This window comes from Juglans microcarpa x Juglans regia, chromosome 7S (genome assembly GCF_004785595.1).
Source record: "Juglans microcarpa x Juglans regia isolate MS1-56 chromosome 7S, Jm3101_v1.0, whole genome shotgun sequence".
NCBI lineage: Eukaryota > Viridiplantae > Streptophyta > Magnoliopsida > Fagales > Juglandaceae > Juglans > Juglans microcarpa x Juglans regia.
Genome location: NC_054607.1, coordinates 5,463,046 through 5,486,417, shown reverse-complemented (window position 1 = coordinate 5,486,417; position 23,372 = coordinate 5,463,046). Strand labels below are relative to the sequence as shown.

Genomic DNA, 23,372 nt, shown 5'->3' with positions numbered 1-23,372 from the left:
TATGCAACCGCGGCATAATCGCTTTGAAAAAAATAAATAAAACATGAGATCCACATGAAAAAATTAATTTTTTAACAGTGAAACTCACTATTTTTCAAAGCGGTTACGCGACGTTTATATACTTCACGGTTATATGTAGAATTACTCTATAAATTATATCTTTCTCTTATTTAATGTTTTAAAATTGGGACAAAAAATTAAGAAGACCCTTAATTGACACATCGATGGTAAATTTTAGATTGATAAAGTAATTGCTGAAGATTGTTGAATCCTAATTTTGTAATCATAAATGTTGAGAGTGAAAACTAAAGGGGACAAATAATATGGTTTGTATATGATGCCAACTGTAATCGCGTGATTATTAAACTCATAATCATAATTACTTTTGACAAATACAACTCCAATAGTGTAACCCGCAAATAATGTTGGGATGGTGAAGAGCATTTGATTGACCATTGGTGTAATATTGATGATAGTTGACCCACGCTCTTGATAAGGATCATCATCATGCACCTGATCTTTTTCTTATTAGATTACATCATTATTATCTATAATGCTTTGTGAAATATACACAAGCATGCACAGAGAAAATTGAACAGAATTATTCATGCAATGAATTGGGCCATAGATAAATATGCCATGAGAAGTTGATAATATTAACTTTTTCAATCAAATAAATAGTAATATTCGTATAATTATTTTATGAAATCTATTTTACAATCAATTAATATAATAGTATCGTTTCATAAAATGGATTTTAGATTTTTATTTAAATGGTTCACCATTTTATTACGAATTTGTAAATAAATATTTATAAAATATTATGTGTATCATTATTTTTATATTATTAATAGATAAGAAGATATACATCTCACGTTGGAAAGTAGAAAAGTCAGTGCAATTGGGTTTGAGAACTGCTGTAGAAGAGATTTCATAAAATATATTCTGATATGTTTAATAGGAATTAAATTAAAAAAAAATTTAAAACAAAACAATTAATAAATAATTTAACTTTTATTTTACTGTGTATAAATTATTTCAATTTATCTCAACTCATCATTAAATCCAAACTACTCCTTAATATGATATAATAGATCTATTTTAAAATAAAAATAATTTTACAATTTAACGTTCTTATTAAATCAAACTATATCAATTAATAAATTACTTTGTGAGCACCACATGTCTACTTTATTTTTTATCTTTTTATTTTTTTCATTAACAAATATATAATTTAGAAATAATGAGTAGAAAAATTTAATTAGTTTAATAGGAATTAAATTTTAAAAAAAGAATTAAAACAAGGGTGATGTGTAGTGTAAGCGGTTGAGTAGCATTCTTTTGTCTTATTATGTTTATAATTATGAGTAATTCTATTTATTATTTATATACTACACACTATATAATTTTTTTTTTTATTTTATCCTTACTAAAGTAAAAGACATCACATATTTAATAAAAAAAAATAAAAAAATTATGTAGGGAAGATGAGTAAATTTTTTTTTTATAATTATAACGAGCACTTCTATTCATCATGATCTTTACGTCATATACAATACTTATTTTTTATTTATTTTTACTAAATTAGAATTATTTTAGTAATCATTTATAGATCACATATTCGATGATTAAAAAAAAATTGTCTGTGATGTGTGGGGTATATATATAGCTCTACTCAGAGCTCTGGTACTCTCAGGTTCTAGACTGAAGACTATCGCTTTTGTAAGAGTTGCTCTTATCATCGGTCATGTGTCAACATTTCATTGCAGATGACATTAAATAACAATGAATATGTACTGGCAAGCCAGCTTCCCTTGCATCGACACATCACTTGACACTGCCATTTCGTTATTAATCTTGTCAATGGCACATTTTTAAGAAGGACGAAAGGGATACATCAATCTTCAAATTGGAGGATCGAAAAAGAAAAAAACTCAAAAGTGCATATGCTCCGAGGAGAAAACTATATTTATCTCTCTACCTTAGTTTCAGGATGTCATTTTGCATTCCCATCGCAACACCAGGAGTGATTTGAATTTAAAGATAAATTGAGATAGTTTATAAATAATAAAATAAAAATTAAATTATTTATGATATTTTATGTATAAATTTAAAAAAATTATTTTAAGTTTTGATAAAATTAAATTATTTATTATATTTTATCTGATAATTTGATAAAATTGTAGTGATGAGATAAGATGAGATGAGGTGGGTTTTGAATACAAACGAGGCCCAAATGTTTATTTTGGACAAGATTTTTATAAAAATATTGCTTTCATCTAAAAAAAAAAAAAAATATCAGCCTTTCTTAAATAAAGTATAATACGCAATAGTTACTCTTAAAGCATTAAAAGAAACGTTATTTTGTTACAAGTCAAATATTTGGAGAATTGCTACCTTACCTTAAACAAAGGTATAGTCGTGTATTTATAATGATGTAAAATATATTCTGTTACAACCAAATCATGGAAAGATAAAATAGAGGAATACATTTGAATTTAAACTGATTACATATCTAAACAAACGTATCAAAGATCTTGTGAAATATTTGAATTGGTCTTCGTGTAACTGCTAGGTGCCGTTGCTTGTTACTGTGGATAAGTCTCTAATTGTTGCTGTGGATCAATCTCTAACACGCCCCTTTTAGCTTAATTGTGCAGAGGCAATGTTCAGCTTGTCATGAAGGAGAGAGAACCGAGATGAGGATAGTGGCTTGGTGAAAATGCTAGCTACTTGATCTTTGGTAGAAATGAAGCAGATGTCTGATGTACCACGAGTAACCATATCGCAAACAAAATGAAAATCTATCTCAACATGTTTGGTTCGAGCATGAAAAATTGGATTTGAGGATAAATATGTTGCACCAATATTGTCATACCAAATAATGGGAGTTGTAGAGGGAAGAGACTCAAGTTCAGTTAGAAGAGAGCATAACTATGTGATCTCAACAGCGGTATTTGCTAAGGCTTTATATTCAGCTTCGGTGTTAGACTGGGCTACAATAGCTTGCTTTTTACAAGTCTAAGAATTTATATTGCCCCTAAAAAAGACAGTAGCCACCTATGGAGCGTCTATCATCACTACTACCAGCGTAATCCGCATCGGAGTAGGCTTGTAGTGAAAGGAGTGTGACTTGTGAAACTGGAGGCCAAAATGAACGGTTTGCTTGAGGTAGCGCAGCAAGTGCTTGGTTGATTGCCAATGGAGTGTTGTCGGCTTGTGAAGAAACTGGGATAGCTTGTTAACCTTGAATGTTATATAGGGTCTGATGATGCATAGATATTGAAGAGCACCAATAGTTCTTCTGTAAAGTGTTGGGTCTGAAAATGTTTCACCTTCATAAGCCAAAAGTTTTATTGCAGTGGCCATAGGAGATTGAACCGGTTTTGCTTCTAGCATGCATTTCAATATACCCATGATGTATCAAAGTTGAGATAAAATGAAGCACTTGGAATTTTGAATCATTTCAAAACCAAGAAAAAATTGTAGAGGACGCAATTTTTTAACAGCAAATTCATTGTGTGAAGTTGATAGTAAATCATCGATAACTGTCCGTTTATTGCTTGTGATGAGAATATCGTCCACATATATAAGTATAAATATTTTGACTGTGGAAGATGCATAAACAAACAAGGAAGTGTCGTACCGAGTACCTTTAAAACCAAGATCAAGAAGCTTGTTGCTGAGTCTAGCAAACCAAGCCCGTGGGGCTTGTTTAAGACCATACAAAACTTTTTGTAAGTTACATACATGGTTTGGGTATTGGGGATGAAGAAAACCAGGGGGCTGAGACATATATACTTCCTTTGATAAGTTCCCATGTAAGAAAGCATTTTGAATATCAATTCAATGAATAGGCCAACTAGCTGAGATGGCTAAGGAAAGAACAGTACATACTGTTGTAGGCTTAATAACAGGGCTAAATGTTTCACCAAAATCAATACCTGGTTGTTGATGATAGCCGTTGGCAACAAGATGCGCTTTATAGAGTTCGATAGTACCATCCGCATGTCGTTTGATGCGAAACACCCACTTCAAGCCAATGATGTTACAAGTTGAATTAGGAGGAACAATGGTCCATGTTTTATTTTTTAGCAATGCATCAAATTCAATGTTCATTGCTTGAGGCCATAGTGGGTCTTTGATGGCTATGGTATAGCAGGTAGGCTCAATAGGCTGTTGGGAAGATTCAATAAGGAGAGCTTGTGGGATTGGATATCAGATCAGGCCTTCAGGAAGGTGTTTGGGTTTTCGGATATTGTTTTTGGAATGGGTGATCATTGGGTGCACTAATTTTATTTGGGTATTATTGTTGGAAGGAGGTGAATTATCTTAGTGTAGGGAAGGTCGTGGGTTTGAAATAGAAGAGGTTGGGTTGGTGGGGAAAGGTTCAATAGGTTCAGTTATACGTAGTGAGGTTAAGGATGGGTTCGAACTGGGTGTATCTGGTTCGCTTGTGGGCTAGCTGTGGAGAGGAGTGTTTATATGTTCGATTAAGGTACTGCTTGGAGAAGCTGCTGCTGTCAAGACCCTTGTATCTGATAGACTCATAAGATGACCATTATGGAGTTGAGATGGATGACAATGGGATGCTGTGATGGTTTTAAAAGGAAATATAAATTCATTAAATTGCACATCATGAGAGATATAAACACGGCGAGTGGGAACATGGAGACACTTATATCCTTTGTGTAAAGGGCTATATCTGAGAAAGACACATGGAAACGAACGAGGTCGAAATTTGTTGGTATTGTATGGCCGGAGATTAGGCCAACAAGTGCAACCAAATATTTTAAAAAAATGGTAATCAGGTGGAGATTTGAAAAGAACCTCATATGGATTACGATTTTGAAGTGTGTGAGTAGGCATACGATTAATTAAGTAACAGGTTGTGAGAAAAGCATCATCCCAAAATTGTTGAGGAACGTTTGCTTGGGATAATAAGGCAATGCGTGTTTCTACTATGTGGCGAAGTTTGGCTCAATAGCACCATTTTGTTGGTGCGTTTGAGGGCAAGAAATACGATGAATGATACCTTGATCTTGAAATTTTTTATGAAGTGAGCGATATTCACCACTCCAATCAAATTTCACCACTTTGATTTTGGTATTAAAATACCATTCAATGTATGATTGAAATTTGATAAAAATACGACTAACATCACTTTTTAGAGAAATGGGATAAAGCCACGAATATTTGCTAAATGCATCCAGAAAGGAAACATAATATTTATGGCCAGTGTTTGAAAAAATAAGAGCAAGACCCCATACATCAGTATAGATTAATGCTAAAGGTTATGTAGCTTGACATGCCATAAGGACACAATTGAGTGTTCACTTGAGAAAGCGGATGGAACACATTTATTTTGAGTGGATGAAACTTGATAGAGTCCAATGTTACTCGGGCCTTGGACCAGCAGCTTCCCTATAAATCTTTCAAAAGAAAATAAAATAGGTAGAATTCAAAAAATGTGTTAATATATTTTGTGAAGCGCTGGATAGAAAGTAAATTTTTGCAAATATGGGGAACATGTAAAACATTTTTGAGTTAAAGTTTAAAGAGTATTCTTTAGCTTTAACATTTAGATTGGCAAGTTTCGTAATGAGGTGGTGTGTAGAACCCAAGTCCGGGTACCAGTTTGCATCAGTTGAATTTTGGGAAGCTGATAAATATGCTTGGCCTTAAGAGGAGTCCCGCTGGTAAGATTCATCATACCTGTAATAACAATCCAATGCCACATGGCCCGTTTTGTTGCAAATTTGGCAATGAGATGAGAGTTACTGGAGGAGGATGGAGAACTTCGATCACGCCCCCTGCCTCAGTTGTTTCGAGATGGTGAGTTATGATAATTTCCTTGTCCATTGTGGCTTGGAGAGCCGTGACGATTGCCACGACCACCATGATTTGTGGTGTTGCGGGAAGTGAAATTAACATTGGCGACAATTAGATCAACTGCGGCTTAATGTTGCTCCAATCGCTTTTCATGAGCAAGGAGATGACCGTAAAGGTCTTCAATTGATAGAGGTTCAACTCTAGTGGTAATAGATGTGACAAAGGAGTCATAATCTGGTCTAATGTCGACAAGAAGAAATGAGACAAGTTCATAATTGTTCAAGAGTTGATCAACGGCAGTAAGGGTATCTGTGAGATTGGTAAATTGCTGGAACTAATTAGCAATTGAGAGGTTGGCTTTTTTGAGGGTGGCGAATTGGAAATGGATATGGGTGATTCGAGCATGAGAGGTGGAGAAAAACATTCCTTCTAGTGCAAGCCACATATCACGCGAGGTAGTGCACTTAATGACATGTGATAAAAATTTTTCTGTGAGGGAAGAGGTAAGAGCACTCAAGAGGAGTTGATCTTGAAGATGCCAGGAGTGGAAGGTAGAATTTGGGATGGTATGTGTTTGATTATTTTTGGTGGAAGAGATATGAGTAGGTGGTGTTGGGAGGGAACCATCAACAAAGCCGAATAAATGGGTGCCTTTGAGATAAGGAACATTTTGGGCACGCCAGAGCAAGTAATTGTCACGGGTTGAGAGAATAGCAGGACGAAGTGGGAACAAAGGAGGCCATGAGGATTCAGACGTTTGTCACTTAGGCTCTTGATACCTTGTTACAATTCAAATATTTGGAGAATTGCTGCCTTACCTTAAATGCAGGTGTAGGCGTGTATTTAGAATGATGTAAAATATATTCTATTACAACCAAATCATGGAAAGATAAAATAGAGGAATACATTTGAATTTAAACTGATTACATATCTAAACAAACGTAGCAAGGATCATTTGAAATATTTGAACTGGTCTTTGTGTAACTGCTTTGTGAGGTGCCGCTGTTTGTTGCTGTGGATAAGTCTCTAATTGTTGTTGTGGATAAGTCTTTAACAGTTTTCAATTATGTTGGAGAAATGCTTCAAATAAATCTATAAATTGATAGAGTTAGATAGAGTATGTTAGATGATAAAATTATTTTTATTATAAAATAAATCTAACGTATTATTTAAAATTATATTAGTTTATAGATTTATTTTGTAGAATCTTTTTGTAACTATAACATTTCTCATTATATTTACAAGGTGCAAAAGTGAAAACATGATTTTTTTTCTCAAAAAATTTAACTGGTTTTTTATTTTGTTGTTTTCTAACTCCTTATTTTAATAAAAAAATTATAGCCTTACTAGCAACAAGTAATTAAGATTTCGTTCGTTTTTACAACTTATCTCATCTCATCTCATTTAATTTGATTATTATAATTTTTTTAAATTCTCACATAAAATAAAATAAATAATTCAATTTTTTCAAATTTTAAAACAAAATAATATTAAAAAAATATATTCTAATAATATTTTATTCAACTTTGAACTTTAATGTCAATTCATCTCATCTGAAAAAACAAACGATACCTAAATATTATGAGAATTAGGAATTTAGTCATAAGAGAATGATAAATTTATTACATAACAATGAATGATTAATCTGCAAGAAAAAAAAAATTGAAATAATTAGGTCCCGTTTGGTTGCAAGATTCAACTGAGATCAATTTAGTTCAATTTAATTTTAAACTGAGTCTAATATCTAAATACTCAACTAAATTACTAAACTCATCTCAACTTAAAACTTTCTTATACATAGATTCATAATCTTTTTCAACTCAACACATCTTTATACGTGTGATCTATAACATTTTTTAATTTTTTATAAATGGTACTAAATTCATCTTAACATTTAAACATATTTAAACTGATCATTTTAAATAGCTTTACATAACTCAATCCACTTACTCAACTCATTACTATTAATAAAGAACTCAAGTTAACATCTATAATCCCACTAGTTGCCCTTTTTCAGTCAAAAAATAATTTAGAAAATCAGGATTTCCCTCCGGCTAAGCTGCAAAAGTGGAGAAAATTAAGGAAAATCGTGTCACGTATAAATAAACTTGGTCCAATGAATACCTCCTCCTTGCCGTATCCCAAGATGGGGAACGAATATCGTAGTCGGCAGCGTACAAAGTAAGGCAACTTAATGCATATTAAAGAATTATAGATGAAACAAAAATGACAAGGAAAAAACAATTAAATGGAAAAAATAAAAGTAAATAAACCGTCCCTCCACCGAACCATCAAATTTTACTTGGTCTCAAGGTCTTCCAAGTTCCAAAAAGTCACTCATTTCCTACGTCCCGTCCCCTTATAAATACAGCTCGATCCGTGCCTTCTTCATTCATTGCAACATCATGTGAGGCAAATATCTTAGCCTTTCTTTCTATAGCTTTGTATAGGCTTTTGATCTTCGTTCAGATTCTGATTCATGCTGTAAATTAACAGTATAGGAGAATCGGTAAAGCTCAGGAGGGATAGCACCAGCCATGTAGCACTTTAACGATGATCATCATGTTAGGGTGTGATCAGTACTGGCGCTATCTATCCTGAGTTGCACGGGTTCTTCTTACTTTCCCTGTGGTATAGCGATTGCTAGCTGCTCCGATGATCAGTACTGGTCTCGATCGGCTCCGATCGTGAATCGGATATGTGGCATCTGGGTATATATAATACTTTAATTTCTTTTTTATTATGCTCAACACTATGTGCTTCTTCTTAAAGACAGAAACTTGGCTTTTTTTTTTTGGTTTTTTTAATAATCTATGTTTGTTTTCTTCCAGCTTCTTCTTAATTGTTTGATACTCGTTCTCACTCCTCATACTGTCAACCTCATATATTTAGAAGTCTTGATCTTTAAATATAATTAAGATGGGTTACTCTAGATGGATGTGTATCTTCTTTATATATCACGATTATGGGTTACATCTGTGATTTTTTATGTTGGGAAAAAACGGGTTTAATTAATACCATATATGGCACAGCTTGTTCTGGGTATAATTTTAGGGAATTGGAACACTATGGCAACATAAATGATCTGGTCTTTCTATCCACTTGATCATGTCCAACCACGGCTCCTTAATTACTTTGCTGGATTCTAATCTTGCATGTCTGCCAATTTGCTGCTGGATCTCATTTCTCATGCTTCTAACTCTTGCTGGTATTTTTTTGGTCATTTATTGATTTGAGATTTGGAATGACTTGTTTATAACATGGCTATTGATCCTGATTTCTTTTGGTTTCCTAATATTTCAGGTTTCCGTCAAGAGTCTGAAGTTTCCTCCAGAAGATCCAAACTTCTTGTGCCGGGATTTAAATTTCTGTTTATATTTCTCTTGAACAAAATTCTAGAACTTATTCATGAAGTAGTCTAATATGCTTTTCTATTATTTTAGCCAGTATTTATTAAACGTCAGTTTGAAACCCTAGGTGAGAGCGTGTCAAGTAATGGAAGCTGAGCTAGGGTTTCATGTTTGACTGAAATTTTTGCAGGCTTTTTACTGGTGGGTATTAGCCAACTGTAGATGTCTGCTCCTTTCCAACTCCGTTCAGAACGCATGCCAGTCCTTCCACTTTCTTTTCTACATTTACTTGTTCATCAGGATCATTATAATATTGCCTATAAAACTGATAAAAGAGCAAATGTGGTGTAATTTCAAACCATTTGGCTCTCTGATTGATTATTTTTATTCCCGAGTTTTCATTTGTTCCATGAAATAACTTAAAAGATCAGCTGGATTTTACGTTCATTAATTTAATTCAATGTCAGATTTCTGTCCATTCTCTGTTTCAGATGCAACGTGGATCGTCTGCTTGGCCATTTGGGCCCTTGTTGCAAAGCGTTGAGATTTGAGATGCCTGACCTAACTTTAGGGTACATGTTGTCTTTTTTGTTTGGGGACAGAGAAAGCAACTCACTTGTAAATAGATATCATTGAACCTTCTGATATTATGATTGTATATATCTTTATCCTCACATGGTAATGTGCTTGAACAGGAATCCCGACCTCTTTCGAGTTTTTTGAGAAGATCTGCTTCTAATACAACCTCAAAAAGTTCTAACTTTTATCAAGACAATGCAAATAATTCTAATTATTTCGTTTGATTTGCTTTCCGGACGGATATAATATATTGATTGGGCACGACTTGGAAATATTTATAAAATCTCTTGATTGTTGTATTTACCCATATAAAATTGGTAGAAAAATAAAGTTTCAATTCCCTTTCCGATGAAAGAACATGCACTGTTCTGCTGCGCTATGGAACTTGAGTGCGAGACCTTTTGCATTAGGGTTTTGGTGGGATGGAAAGACGAAACAAAACGAAAACAAAGCTGTGTCCACTCTACTGACTCGCGAGTTCCCAAGTGAATGGAACATGATCTGACTACAGCATAAATTTCCCAGTTACATTTAACTTACAAATCTGTCTCTTTGATCAATTATTAAAATGTCACCTGCAATATTTGAATATAAAGAGAGCCCCATTAATGGTTGGCCTATGCTGATGATCAGAAGGGTACCTGCGAAAATTATTGGAATTAAATTGCAGGAGTGATTGAATTACCGTAGGGCTCTTAATTAAACATATAATTAATTATTCGCTGGCATTGATCTTATGGTGCCCATGATGAAGTATAAAACAAGAAAGGAAAATATTTAGTAACAAATTAGAGATTGTAGTAAAATAAACTTACAAATTGAGTGGTTTAATGTATGGTATAATATCATAAAATTACTTTTATTATAAAGTAGATTTAATAGATGTTATGAAGTCACATTATTTATAGATTTATTTTTGTATAATTTTATTGTATTTGTAACAGTTTTTAAATAATAATCGAGAAAGAAATGTTAGTATTGATAAGAATATAATATATTAATAATTAAATTAAATTTATATTTAAATTTTTAAGATAAGTAATGGTTTCATATAATATGGTATCGAGAGAATTTAAACTCGGGGGAGTCTGGCCCATCATCTTTTTTAGGACAAGTCACACATTACTTTTAAATTCTATGGATCGATGAAGAAGTTTGGCAATTTGGAAGCACTTGCGATATTTCTGTCATAGGTTTATTTCTGAAAATAATAATGAAGTGCCTCTTTGAACAATGTTAAGTTTTTTTTCCTTTTTTTTTTTTTAAGGGGAGGGTTTCAAACTTAGACTTTTATTTTAAAAGCTAGAAATTATGCGAATCAGTGACAGGCCTTTGGCAAAACAATGTTAAGTTATACATTCTACCTGGCAGCCTCGATGTTTGCCAAGATATCTCTATGTATTTTAATGGTATTAATGGTACTGGAGATGTTGCAATCGCGGAACTGCTTCGTTTTGCAGCACGACAGACAAGAAGAGTAATTCCTTGTTTGTTGTAAACTTCTAGCTAGGTATAATAACGTGGAAGTTAACTTGATCTCCAGCTAACTTGTTTTGGCAATTACGTACTGGCCTCTACATGATATTTTTCAAAGCACAAGCTACTCGAATTCCACTGAAAGAGAAAATGAAGAGGTGCTGAGTTGTTCTATAAAAATTTCATAGAAAAATAGAAAGTTGGGTTAATTTATTTAAAATAGCATACTTTAATTTCTTTAAAAGAGATTCAACAAAAGTGAATTCACAAATTGACATTGCCTGATATGATACGTTATATTAATATAAAATTACTTTTATTGTAGAGAAGATTCAACATATTATATAAAACTATATCAATTTGTGAGTTTAGTTTTATTGGATCTCTTTGTACCAGTAACACTTCTCATTTCCTTTTATATATCTCACTTGCTTCTTGTTCCTTTTTTTAATTTTCCTTTAGGTCAAGTGATCTAGAGGCACATAATGGATGTTAGAATATAGAGAATTAACCACCTTCATGCCTACTTAATTTCTTACAAAGTTAACAACATGCTTTAATTTATCGAAAGATCAAATATACAACCACCAAGCTGAAAGTGTACTTAGTCTGTTACAACCTTAGATGAAACTTGACGACATATTCATATAATAATTTGGGATTACTTGTAATTTTTCTAAGACAATATACCAAGAAAAGAAGAAAGGATCGAAGTACTGGCCAAATTGGCTGAAATTTTGACAGGAAATTGGGAGATCTAAGTGGAATGAAACAATCAATGAGAGGGGATGGGCTCAAGGTTTCTCGTTAAATTCTGTACCCAGAAAAATCGTTGCTGTAAGAAAATAATTCTCCCCACTAGCAGGAACGAAAAATCCGCCTTCAGTTTTGGCAAATCATATCTTCTTTGCATGGCAGTCAGCAATGTATGGGTGGTGATGGTGAGAGGCTCTGGGCAATCAAAATATCAGGAGTAATACTAAATACATGTATTGTGCAAACATATTTAATTCTTTTAAAAAAAATTGAGGTCTACTATTAAAAAATTAATCTTTAATATAGATCTCATATTTACTCATTTTTTTTTAAAAAAAGTACACAATACTTGCACAACTCATGACTGAAAATATCATTTCCCAAATATAAGTAAGAATGAAGGTTTTTATTTTCAGATTCTTTTTTCATTTTTATTGGATTGGGCCGTGGCCCGTTGTTCAGTGGACCCTTTAGGCTTAATCAGTTAAAAGTTCAATGGCCCAAGTTGGTCTGGTTATCTTTGTGAAAGGCAAAAGATTATGAGATGTTAGATCATGTACACGGCTCTTCTATTTGACAACAGAAATGAGTTATTTCTTAACTATAATTAGAAAGTTTGGAGGAAAATCATCATCAAATTTAAATTTGAAAGGACTTTATTTATTTCCGGAAAACAAACAAGTAAGAATTAATCTAGAAGATCCAATAAATTTTTTTAAATTTTTAATCAATGCAATTATAACTGATACTAATAAGGATAAAACAATTAGCAAAGAATATATTGGAATAAAAGAAATAAATAAAAAAGCTCCTTTACATTGTTGATATGTTAGATTAAAAAACTTAAAATATAAATTTTTCTTATAAATTTATTCCCGTTTTAGTGAATTTATATTGTCTTGTTTCTTTTAATATTTTACATATTTAGTGACTGATTGTGCAGTTAGTTATTCTTAGATTTGTATTAATTTTACAAATAAGAAGAACATCTATTCACTGATCCTCTAGGTATTAATTGAAGTGGCTATGATAATTCTCAACCTAAAGAAAGTCCGATTTCATCATTAATTCAGTATTGAGATCTAGGGTTAGCCAGTCAAGAAAGTTCATGTAAATTGGATTTAAATTTATATTAAGATGGGGGATAGAGGATAAAAAATGATGTGATATTTACCAAAATATAGTTAAGCTGTGTAGAGTAGGATTTGAATTCAAAACCTACAGCTGTGTAGAATTAGAGTTCGAATTTAGGACTTTTACTCTTATACCACGTAGAAAACTCTAAAATTTAATGTCTGTTAACAATGTACAATGGTGAGTTATTTTATAGTGTAATAAGGCCTCCAAAATGCAGTACAGCCTATAACAGCATTCACAAAGCCCTAAAGCTCTATCAGGAAAGCAAAGGTGATTTCATCAAGATCCATTGTTTCAGAGCTGTGTCACCAAAGCAAACCACGTACAAGGACATTTGTAGGCTTGCTCTTTTAAGGCAGGAATGGAGAAGAAACAGTGGCAGGAATTAAGGCCATGAATGACTGAGTCCTTTGAACTTTGGATTGTAGGAAGAAAACAAGGCATAAATCCGGTCGTCCTCGAGGGATTAGAAGATTGGAGTGACTGTGAGAATCAAGAACTGGGAGTGATTGGGGACTATGTTGCCTCGGCAGACTTTGGTAGTTCTGCCTGATCCGTGCTTGTACGTGGTACAACAAATCTTGAGAGGAAATCATAGGCCAGGCTGCTTCACTAGAAACAGTTCGTAGTTTATGTTAATTAGGAGTTTAGCATGCTTTGTTTTCTTCATATAAGTAAAAAAAATTCTCAATTATGGCAAAGGAGTTTCGTTTTTATAAATCTAAGAACTCTTATATATGGAGTACTATTGCCATACTCGAAAGCGTTATTGAACGGATTAAGACCTTCTCAAAACCTCATATGAATTTGGGGACCTTTTAAGTGAGAGAGAAATAGACATATGAAATGAGTCCTAGAATATTTATCATTACCTATTAAATGAGTAGCATTAAATATTTCGGACAATATTAAATCGACAATAAATAACGTTGCTTCATGTGTCTATTTTTCATCCACTTTATAAGACATTCAAATTCGGATAAGAACTTTAAGACATAATTAATGCATAATGGATCACAAATGAGTCAAATACAAAATACAAATAAGACATCAAATTGGTCGCTTCCCGTTTAGATTCAAAAAATATTTTATCTCATTTCATCTTTATAACTTTCTTAAATTTCTATACAAAATATAATAAACAATTCAACTTTTTCAATCTCAATTTAATTCTTTTCAAATCACAAAATAATAATAAATTAATAATATTAAAAAATAATATTTTAATAATATTTTTTTAATATTTATTTAAAATTATCTCACCTCTTCTTTCAATCCAATCCAACAGGATCAGAAAAAGAAGAAGATGGATCCTCGGGAAATAAGATGTTCATTTGGCTGTGATTGATTAGATATACAATAGCTTGGGAAGGACCCTCTTCATTATGTATTTAGAAAGGTACTGGTATGCAGTTTCACTTGGATGTATGCTATCCCAGAACAAGTACTCTGAAGCCTTCTTACATATCGGTGTGATTGGAGTACATAAGGGCCCCACTTCAATCAACCCAGTTCCACAACATCCTCTTTTTGTTTCCACCAATCCTGTTTCAACACATCATCATCAGTTTCTGCGATAAAACCTGGGCTAACAACTAAGATAAAATTAAAAAAAAAAAAAAGAAATTGCAGCGCTATTATATTACACTTGGGCGTTTGGAGAGTACACTTTTCTAATAGAAATGAAAAAGGGAGAAATAGTTTGAGTTAAATATTTTATTGAATTATGAAAAATAAAAGAGAAAAATTGAATAAAAATGTTATAAAGTTAAAAAATTGTTTGAATATAATTTTTTAATTTTATTTTCAATTTAAAGTTTGAAAAAGTTATTGATTTTTGTATTTTGTTTTGAAATTGGTAAAAGTTGTATTAATTTTTGTGTTTAGACATAAAAATTGAAAATTGAAAAATGTTCGTTATGTTTGAATGACGTTTGAGAATGAAATTCTGAAAAATCTTGAAAGTTTCAAAAATTTAATTCATGTCTCATCTCTGAGTCCAAACGTACACCAATTTTATAAATTGCCTACTGTATTAATACATGTGGATTACAATTGAAAATTTTAATTGAGGTGTAAATTATAAAAAAAAAAAAAATGATATGACCTATAAATAACTTAATATTTACCATATTTTTCAGGATGATTAGTCATGTGGATCAAAGGCTCGTACACATCTGCATAGACAATCTTGCTGCCTGGAAGGTATGCTTGGACTTGAGGTAACAGCTTTGCAAGCTTTTGATTATAATTTTCAGCATCTAAATTCTCATCCTCTAGACATTTTCTATCCTTCGGATTCTCAAATTTTGCAGTCATTTGAATGGGGAGGCAGCCGATTGGAGGAAGCCCAGTTATACACAGTTTCCTGCACCCCAGATTGTATAAATCCTAAACAATATACATACACACAAGTAACAATATTAAATCTGTGAATGGAAGTATTTATGCACAAGAAATAGAGAAAATGTTGTCCAAATTCGTAGCGAAATAACAATTAATTTTAGGGTTGGTAATGGATAAATTTTGCGTGCGTATAGGATCAGAGATATATATTAATTTATCTGAATAATAATAATAATAGGCATCCAACTTTTTTTACAACTTTGCTTTAAAAGATCTACGTTTATGTAATTTTTATTTTTATTCTTTTATTTTTTATATATATGAAATATCACTATCACATAAGGTTAGATTTAGATAGTGAGTTGAGATGAGATGAGTTGAGATGAAATTAAGTTGAAAATTGAAAAAAAATTGTTAGAATATTATTTTTTAATATTATATATTATTGTTTTGTGATTTGAAAAAATTGATACTATAATAAAACTGCTTATTTGTGGTTAGTTATTTCCTGTAAAAATGATTATTTCTTATTAAAATGAGTCTATTTATATTATAAATAGTCATTATCGTCATAAATAATCGGTCATAAATGTTATTTTTTCTTGTAGTGAATTGTTTATTGTATTTTATGTAAGAATTAGTAAAATTTGTAACGATGAAATGAGATAGATTATGGTTAACTCCCAATCCAAACCGAGCCTAATATGTTGTAAAATACGCTGTAAAATAGTTATGTAAATATCATTATTCTACTTACCTCGATGAAAATTTGTATCCTATTCTGTAGAAATTCATGGTACCCACTAATGTTGAACTGTAACCTCCTTGTGGGTAGGTCATAGAAGTTGAAAATAAAGTCATTAGCGCCTGCACTAATAAGAAAAAGGGAACCATTAACTATCTTCTTAGCATCTGCTTCCCCTACAATGCCCTTAAGCCTCACTAAATATTTCTTGAAGTACTCAATTTGCTTGGACATTGAGATGGCACCAGATGCAACTGTAGTCAAGTCGTCATAGCCCGCTCCAGCTGAAGCAAAGCTAACACCGGTACGAAGTTCTTCATCAGAAAGATTTGGATCAAGGAAAGCAGGTACAATATTTTCTTTGATTCGTAGCGCGGATGCAATGAAGTCCGAAACAAGTTTGCCATTAGAAAACCTTCCCGTAGGAATGTGATCAGGGAAATCGCGGCCGTAGGGATAATGGTTGCCCTTAATAAATGTCCTAATGTAATTGTTGTTGCCATCATCCACCGTTGAATCACCAAAGATGAGAAAGGCAGGAAATTTTGGTGAGGTTGTGAGCTTTGTTGCAGTGCAAGCCCAAGCTGTGTTAGATATGATGGCACTCCAAATCATGTACTTTAGTACTACTCCTGGTATGATCAGGAAGATCAAGGCTGATAATTTTGCCATTCTTTGATCAGGAATTCTTTCTGGTTGCTGGGTTTAGGAAATATTGAGGTTTGTTGATAATTTGCAAGAGAAACTATTTCTAAGGAAGGAGAAAACTTGACCTAGATGTCAAGTTATTTTTTCCTTGTGAAAGTAAAAGACTAATTATTTCCTTGGGTTGCTTGTATTCAGTTTGGCATTAAATTTGCTTCTAGAATATGCTTTCAAGTTCCAACCGAGGATTGCGTATAAAAGAGGCATCGATCTCTTCCCTAATTGTCAAGAGATGCACCAATATCAGCTAGCCAGCCCAGGAGTCAAAACATACATCTCATATATTTATGATCATGATCATGCGCATGTAAATATTATCTATCACAAGCTGGAAAAGTAGTCCTATTATATATTCATGGCATGATCTAAATCTATCTGTCTCAAATTCTACAAAGTGTTTGACGAAAGGAGGAGGTGCGTGTGCCCACAGTACTTGTCGGAGTGGTCATGCATATAGATCATTCTAAAAGCAAGTGAAAGTGAACCAAAAATGGGAGAAAAGGAGGGTAGGGGAAGAAGAGAGGAAGAGAGACGTGAGAAAGAAAGAAAAAAAAAGGAGATTAGTGGCCTGAAACGTCTATCATGGGGATCGGAGAAAAGGGTAACTCTGGGAAAATGCTAACAAAATTGTGCTGACGTTGGAAGATTAGACGTGAGTTTGAAGAGAATATCTCTGTTGAATTAAATCAGCATTTCAATTTTCAACTGAGATCCCGCCACTGATTTCTCAAAATGATGACTGTCATGATGGATCAAAAGATGGAAAAATGAAAACAAAAATAATAGAGAAATGGCTATATGGAAAAGAAGACACATGATTAAGACCTGGCTTTCCAACAACGTTTTTGCTTACTATTTAATCTTTTTTTCCTCTCGACTGTTCGTGTTTCCTCGGTTTTTTTTTTTTTTTTTATGTCCGCAATAATTGTTTACGTAGAAAAAGATCTCAATTCACGTGTTTTCCCTTTTCCATCTCACTTAAGTGACCGAGTCCTTAAGTTTGGATTGAGAAAATCTTGATCTTGTTTAGACTAACGCACAATTTTAAGAACATTAGTTGTATCTTGATTTCTTCCAACCACAAGCTTTACTACGCACAATCATATATATGGTTTGATATTGTGAGAATTAGGCCTTTCGGGCGGGCCCCCTATCTGGCCCGGCTGCCTGACTTGCCTAGGATGGGCAGGGGTATCCGCTCGCTCACAGCGGGTGGATGCTCGCTTTCAAGATAGTTTGGGGGACGAGTACTTGCCAGGCTGGGCCTAGACCCACCCATGTTATATATATATATATAACTTTTTTTTTTTTTTTAATAAAATGCCGTCGTTTTGTCTTAAGTTACGTTTTAAAACAAACTCCCCTCATTGTGCCGCACCCATCTTTCCTCTCTGTATCTATTTTGCCTCATTGCCATTTGGACTCTCTCCCTCTCACCGTCGCCCTTAGCTCTAGGTCTCTCTTGGGTGACAATTCATGTTTTCAGACTATGTTTGTGTCATGTCAAGTTATGGACATTCGATTATATAGGTCAACCCGAACTCGGCCCTTTAAACTAAACGTATCAAATTTTTAAATCCTAACCCGACCTATTTAGACAATGGGTAATGTCGTGTCACCCATTTTAACCTCTTTAATAATTAATTAGAAATATGTTAACACGACACAATTTATTTAAACCTGTTTTATGTAAATAGGTTGAAATCACATGCATAACCTATTTGACCTGATTAACATAGTTGCACATAAAAGTTAAAATCTATATTTATTAGTAGCCACAATATCTTAAAAAAAATAAGACTACATACCTACTAACAAAAAAAATAATATTTTCCAGATTTTAACATAAAATAAAACAAATATTACAAATTCTATAAAAACAAATGTTAGCAAAGGTCTAGAAATACTAATATTACAATTCAATAATAATAAAATTATAATTTTGAAATAAAATCTAAATTGGTCAAAACGAGTTGATTTCGGGTTAAGCGGGTTGACCTATTTATAAATTATCTTAACGGGTCAACCTATTTTGACCTGAGCCAGTTACCATTAAACCCAAACTTATTAATTTTGTGTCGTGTTCGTGTTGGATTCACGAGTCGTGTCACATATTGTCACCCCTAATTAGGCGATGGGTAGTCAACATTGGGGGCCAATTCGCCCTCGATATCCAGACGGGGGCACTCACCTGAGAAATGCTGCTTATTATCCCACACTACACACCAATATGGGTCATGGTGCCTATGTGTTGATTATAGGAATTTGAATAAAGGCACTGTGGACATGTACCCTATCCCAGTGGTTGAGGAACTTTTGGATGAGTTGTGTGGGTCCATAATCTTCTCTCAATTGGACCTAAGATTTAGTTACCACCAGATCAGGGTGAAAACTAAGGACATCCTTAAGATTGCCTTAAGGACTCATGAAGGTCATTATGACTTTTTAGTCATGCCATTTGGCTTGACTAATGCCCCCTCCACATTCCAAAGTTTGATGAACAAATTTTTAAACCTTTCATTTGAAAATTTATACAAATTTTTTTAATAATATATTAATATATAGCAGAAGTGAAAAATATCATGCGCAACACTTAAAAACACTGGACACTCTCAAGCATCACCTGTTATTTGCCAATATGTCCAAGTGCAAATTTGGCAGCCCAAATGTACCTTATTTGGGGCATTTCATCTCTACCCAAGGGGTAAAAGCTGATCCAGAAAAATTAAGGGCCATGTGAGATTGACCCTTACCTACTTCAGTTGAATTCTTAAGAAGATTTTTGGACTTAATTGGCTACTACAGAAGATTTATAAAGGGTAAGGGGGTGTGGCTGCCCCTCTAACAGAGCTGTTAAAAAAGAAGGGGTTCAAGTGGACTATAGTAGTTGAAAATGACTTCAATGACCTTAAGGAGGCAATAATAAGGCCACCAGTTTTGGCCTTACCAAATTTTCCACTGCCTTTTGAGATTGAATGTGATGCCTTAAGAAGGGCTATGGGAGCTGCCCTCATGCAAAAAGGGCACCCCATTACTTTTTACAGTCAGGCCTTGAAAGGGAGGGCATTGAGCATGTCCACCTATGAAAAGGAGCTATTCGCACTGGTCTTTGTAGTGCAGAGAAGGAGACCCTATCTTATAGGGAGGCCATTCACAGTAACAATTGATTATCAAAACTTGAAGTTTGTATTAAATTAGAAAATAGGAACCACTATGCAGCAAAAATGGTTGAGTAAACTACAGGGCTATGAGTTTTTGGTTGAGTATGGAGAAGGGTAAGAAAAAAAAGCTATAGATGCCTTGTATAGGAGGGGTGAGGAAGAAGCAGACCATGTAACAATGACCATGGCCTCTGTGCCTACATTGGAGCAACTCGAGGAAGTTAAACAACACTATATTAAAGATGTTATGGTCCAACAATTACTAGAAAAGGTGACTAAGGGGATGCTAGCCCTAAGTACTCTATAAGATAGGGATGTTTGTATTACAAAGACAAACTTTATATTCCAAAAAACCCTACACTCAAACTTAAACTCCTCCAACTACTACACAACAATCCCACTGGGGGCTACTTAGGATTTGATAAAACCATCCACAGAGTTAGCAGAGAATTTTATTGGCCTCACCTCAAGATTGAAGTTTGTGAATTTGTGAAGGGTTGATATCTGCCAACGTGTGAAGCTAGAAAATTCTCTCCCAAGAGGCCTTTTACAAATCCTACCCATACCTTCTAAACCTTAGACCCATATAACTATGGACTTCATAGAAGGCCTTCCTACTTCTCTAACATTCAACTGCCTATGGGTAGTTGTTGATCGCCTTACAAAATATAGCCACTTCACACCCTTTTCCCATCTCTACACTGCTTCTTCCCTAGCAACTAATTCCTCAAAAACATCTTCAAACACCATGGCATGTCCCATTCAATTATATCAGATAGAGATAAACCTTCACTAGTAGGTTTTGGATGGAGTTGTTCAGACAACAAGTGGGGAATCTGGTATTCAGTATAGCATACCACCCATAGACTAATGGCCAATTTGAAGCAGTTAACAAAGTACTTAAAATTACTTATGTTGTTTTGTGGGTGAGAGGCCAAAGGACCGTTCCTTCTGGAACCCAAGTAGCACAGTGGTGGTACAACACCACTAAACATTCCTTAACACAGTTAACACCCTTCGAGGCCCAATATGGTTACCCCCCTCTCAGATTGTTGAGTTACTTACCAGGATCCTCATTGGTGGAAGTTTTGGACTCTTCCCTTCGTTCTAGAGAATAGATCAAACCATTGTTGAAGCAAAACCTGTAAAAGGCACAAAGTAGGATGAAAAAATATTCAGACTTGAAACGGAAAGAGAGAGAATTTATAGTAGGAGATTTGGTGCAACTCCCTTCGGTGGATTGTATGGGGGTTTTTAGACCAGAACTCGAGAAGGTTCTCAATCGGCGCCTTAGACAGGTCCATAGGAGACCCATAACGGAGATCCTCATCCATTGAGAAGGGCAGATGGAGGAAGATGCCACTTGGGAGCCTTACCACCTATTGAAAGACATCTACCCCCACATTGTGAGCAATGTGTTCTGAATGAGTGTGTATTGTTATAGGCGAATCTAGGAGTGGTCAAGGACCAAAAAGGGAGGAAGAAAAGCTTTGTGATGGGCTTCTGGACTTAAGGGGCTTTTACTCTTGGGCTCAAAATTAGACTAGGGCTTTCACTTTATGAACTACTACAACTGATGGGCTGGGCAACTCATCTTAGTATTAATCAGTTTAATAAATGGGCTTGGACCCAGGTCCAAGTGTTAGTATCATTTGACATTTAGCTTGATTTTATTATTTGTTCTGTTGTGGTGTGCATGGAAAAGAACAGAAGGAATATTCTATATATATTATGTTGTTATAAGTTTGTTAATACTGTCATCCTATATGGACAAAATTCATGAAATGAGAATCATTATGAATTGAATGAATAAATTAAGTTTCTATTACTTCTCATTCTTCCCTGGAGACTGCTCAGTGCTCACCCCATTTATTTCCCATCCCCTGTGTGGGTGTTACATTTTCTAACCGCTAATGGATAGAAATAAAATTAAGGAAGATAATTAACAAAAAAGCAAATCTGCCATTAAAGAGGTAATTAATATTGATCATCTACTAGCATGCAGCCGATAGCTAGCCGTGGATACAGCTTGCATGTTCCTTTTACCCCAAAATCGATATTCTTAACAACACGAATCTCATAATGGGTCCATGAGAAAGGTGAACCATACGGTGATGATTTATAAGAGAGATGCTGATCTTTAACTCGATCGATCCAGTCAACCATGATCTAGCTAGATGGTGCACAAAATCCTGCCCTCACGTACATTATTTGTTTGGATACAAAGAACTTGACACTTCACCTAACACTAGTAATTATCTTGGGTCCATTCACAAAATTTAGTGACCTCATGCATCTAGATATCATTTTGAATATTTTCTTGCAAAATCCAAACAATTGTGTTCCAGTTGTGATCTGTATATATGTTTCGAAGGTAGGGCAAGCATTCTTTTTGAGTTTCCATCATTTAGAAGTTTCAGAAACCGAAATTATATACGAACCAAATTATAAACACGATTCTTTTATCTCTGCATTAACTTTGGGGTAACTTCAAATTCCTTGGGATTGATTAAAGTGGTAAGAATTTTGGTCTTGGTGGTGGTATATTTGCTCTAGGTCTAACGTATATATGAATTCTTTAGGATGTAAACAATTTCTAAGAACTATCGGATTGAGAAAATTTCTTCCTGAATTATTCAATATGCACTTGTGGAAAACTCTTTATCGAGGAAACTCTTAATCGGAACTCTTCCAGGTATAAATGAAAATAGAAAAATTCCGAGATAACTTTAATGCGCATGCAACGAAATATTAATCAAGAATTAAGATTCTCCATAATTTTTGATCCAAATGTTAACATTTAGAGAAAGATAAACACGAGTCTATAGATCTCACAACATTAAATATTGCTACGAAGATTATGAATCCCATAATTGTTATAATATAATCCGCATAATGCTGAGCTTATATTATTATAATAAAGTCTTAAATAGATAAGTATCGTGCAAGTCTTTGCAAAAAAGTAGATCTTACCATTAAAAAGTATAAAAAAACCATTCTATTTTATTGGGATCTATTTTTTACAAAAATATCTAAGCAAAACTTATCTATTTGGAATTTGTACTAGCATTACTCTTAATTGTTGGGCGTACTTGTGATCTTAATTCGAAACTTTCAGTGTCTGTAATTGATCATCAGGTTTACTATAATGACCTCAAAATATTGTATGTACTGCTTAATTACTGAGGATGCATGCAACACTCGGATGCACTACTGAATTGGTATGATCAGTTTAACATATATATATATATATATTAAAATGATCAGTTGCATATTAAATTAATT

General features: G+C 33.7%; 1 protein-coding gene and 1 long non-coding RNA gene across 2 annotated transcripts; one reads left to right on the top strand and one right to left on the bottom strand.

The window, feature by feature from the left end:
• Positions 1 to 8,176: 8,176 nt before the first annotated feature.
• LOC121240472 lies at positions 8,177 to 9,543 on the top strand. The gene is made up of 2 exons (XR_005935541.1): positions 8,177 to 9,040; positions 9,136 to 9,543. It is a non-coding gene; the product is annotated as an uncharacterized LOC121240472 (long non-coding RNA).
• A 4,931-nt stretch (positions 9,544 to 14,474) lies between these two features.
• Positions 14,475 to 16,943, bottom strand: LOC121240428 (GDSL esterase/lipase At2g30310-like). The gene is made up of 3 exons (XM_041137873.1): positions 16,234 to 16,943; positions 15,260 to 15,521; positions 14,475 to 14,675 (listed from the first exon to the last, which is right to left on the bottom strand). The coding sequence occupies exons 1-3, from the start codon at positions 16,891 to 16,893 to the stop codon at positions 14,479 to 14,481; spliced, it is 1,119 nt and encodes a 372-aa protein (XP_040993807.1). The 5' UTR covers positions 16,894 to 16,943; the 3' UTR covers positions 14,475 to 14,478.
• Positions 16,944 to 23,372: the final 6,429 nt, after the last annotated feature.

Bases quoted from the DNA above. Each gene is read 5' to 3' on its own strand.
- LOC121240428 (XM_041137873.1), bottom strand. From the start codon at position 16,893: ATGGCAAAATTATCAGCCTTGATCTTCCTGATCATACCAGGAGTAGTA. The intron at 15,522-16,233 runs GTAAGTAGAATA...TATATTGTTTAG, and splicing joins GGATACAAATTTTCATCGAG to GATTTATACAATCTGGGGTG. The intron at 14,676-15,259 runs GTAAATATTAAG...GTGTTGAAACAG, and splicing joins TAATCATCCTGAAAAATATG to GATTGGTGGAAACAAAAAGA.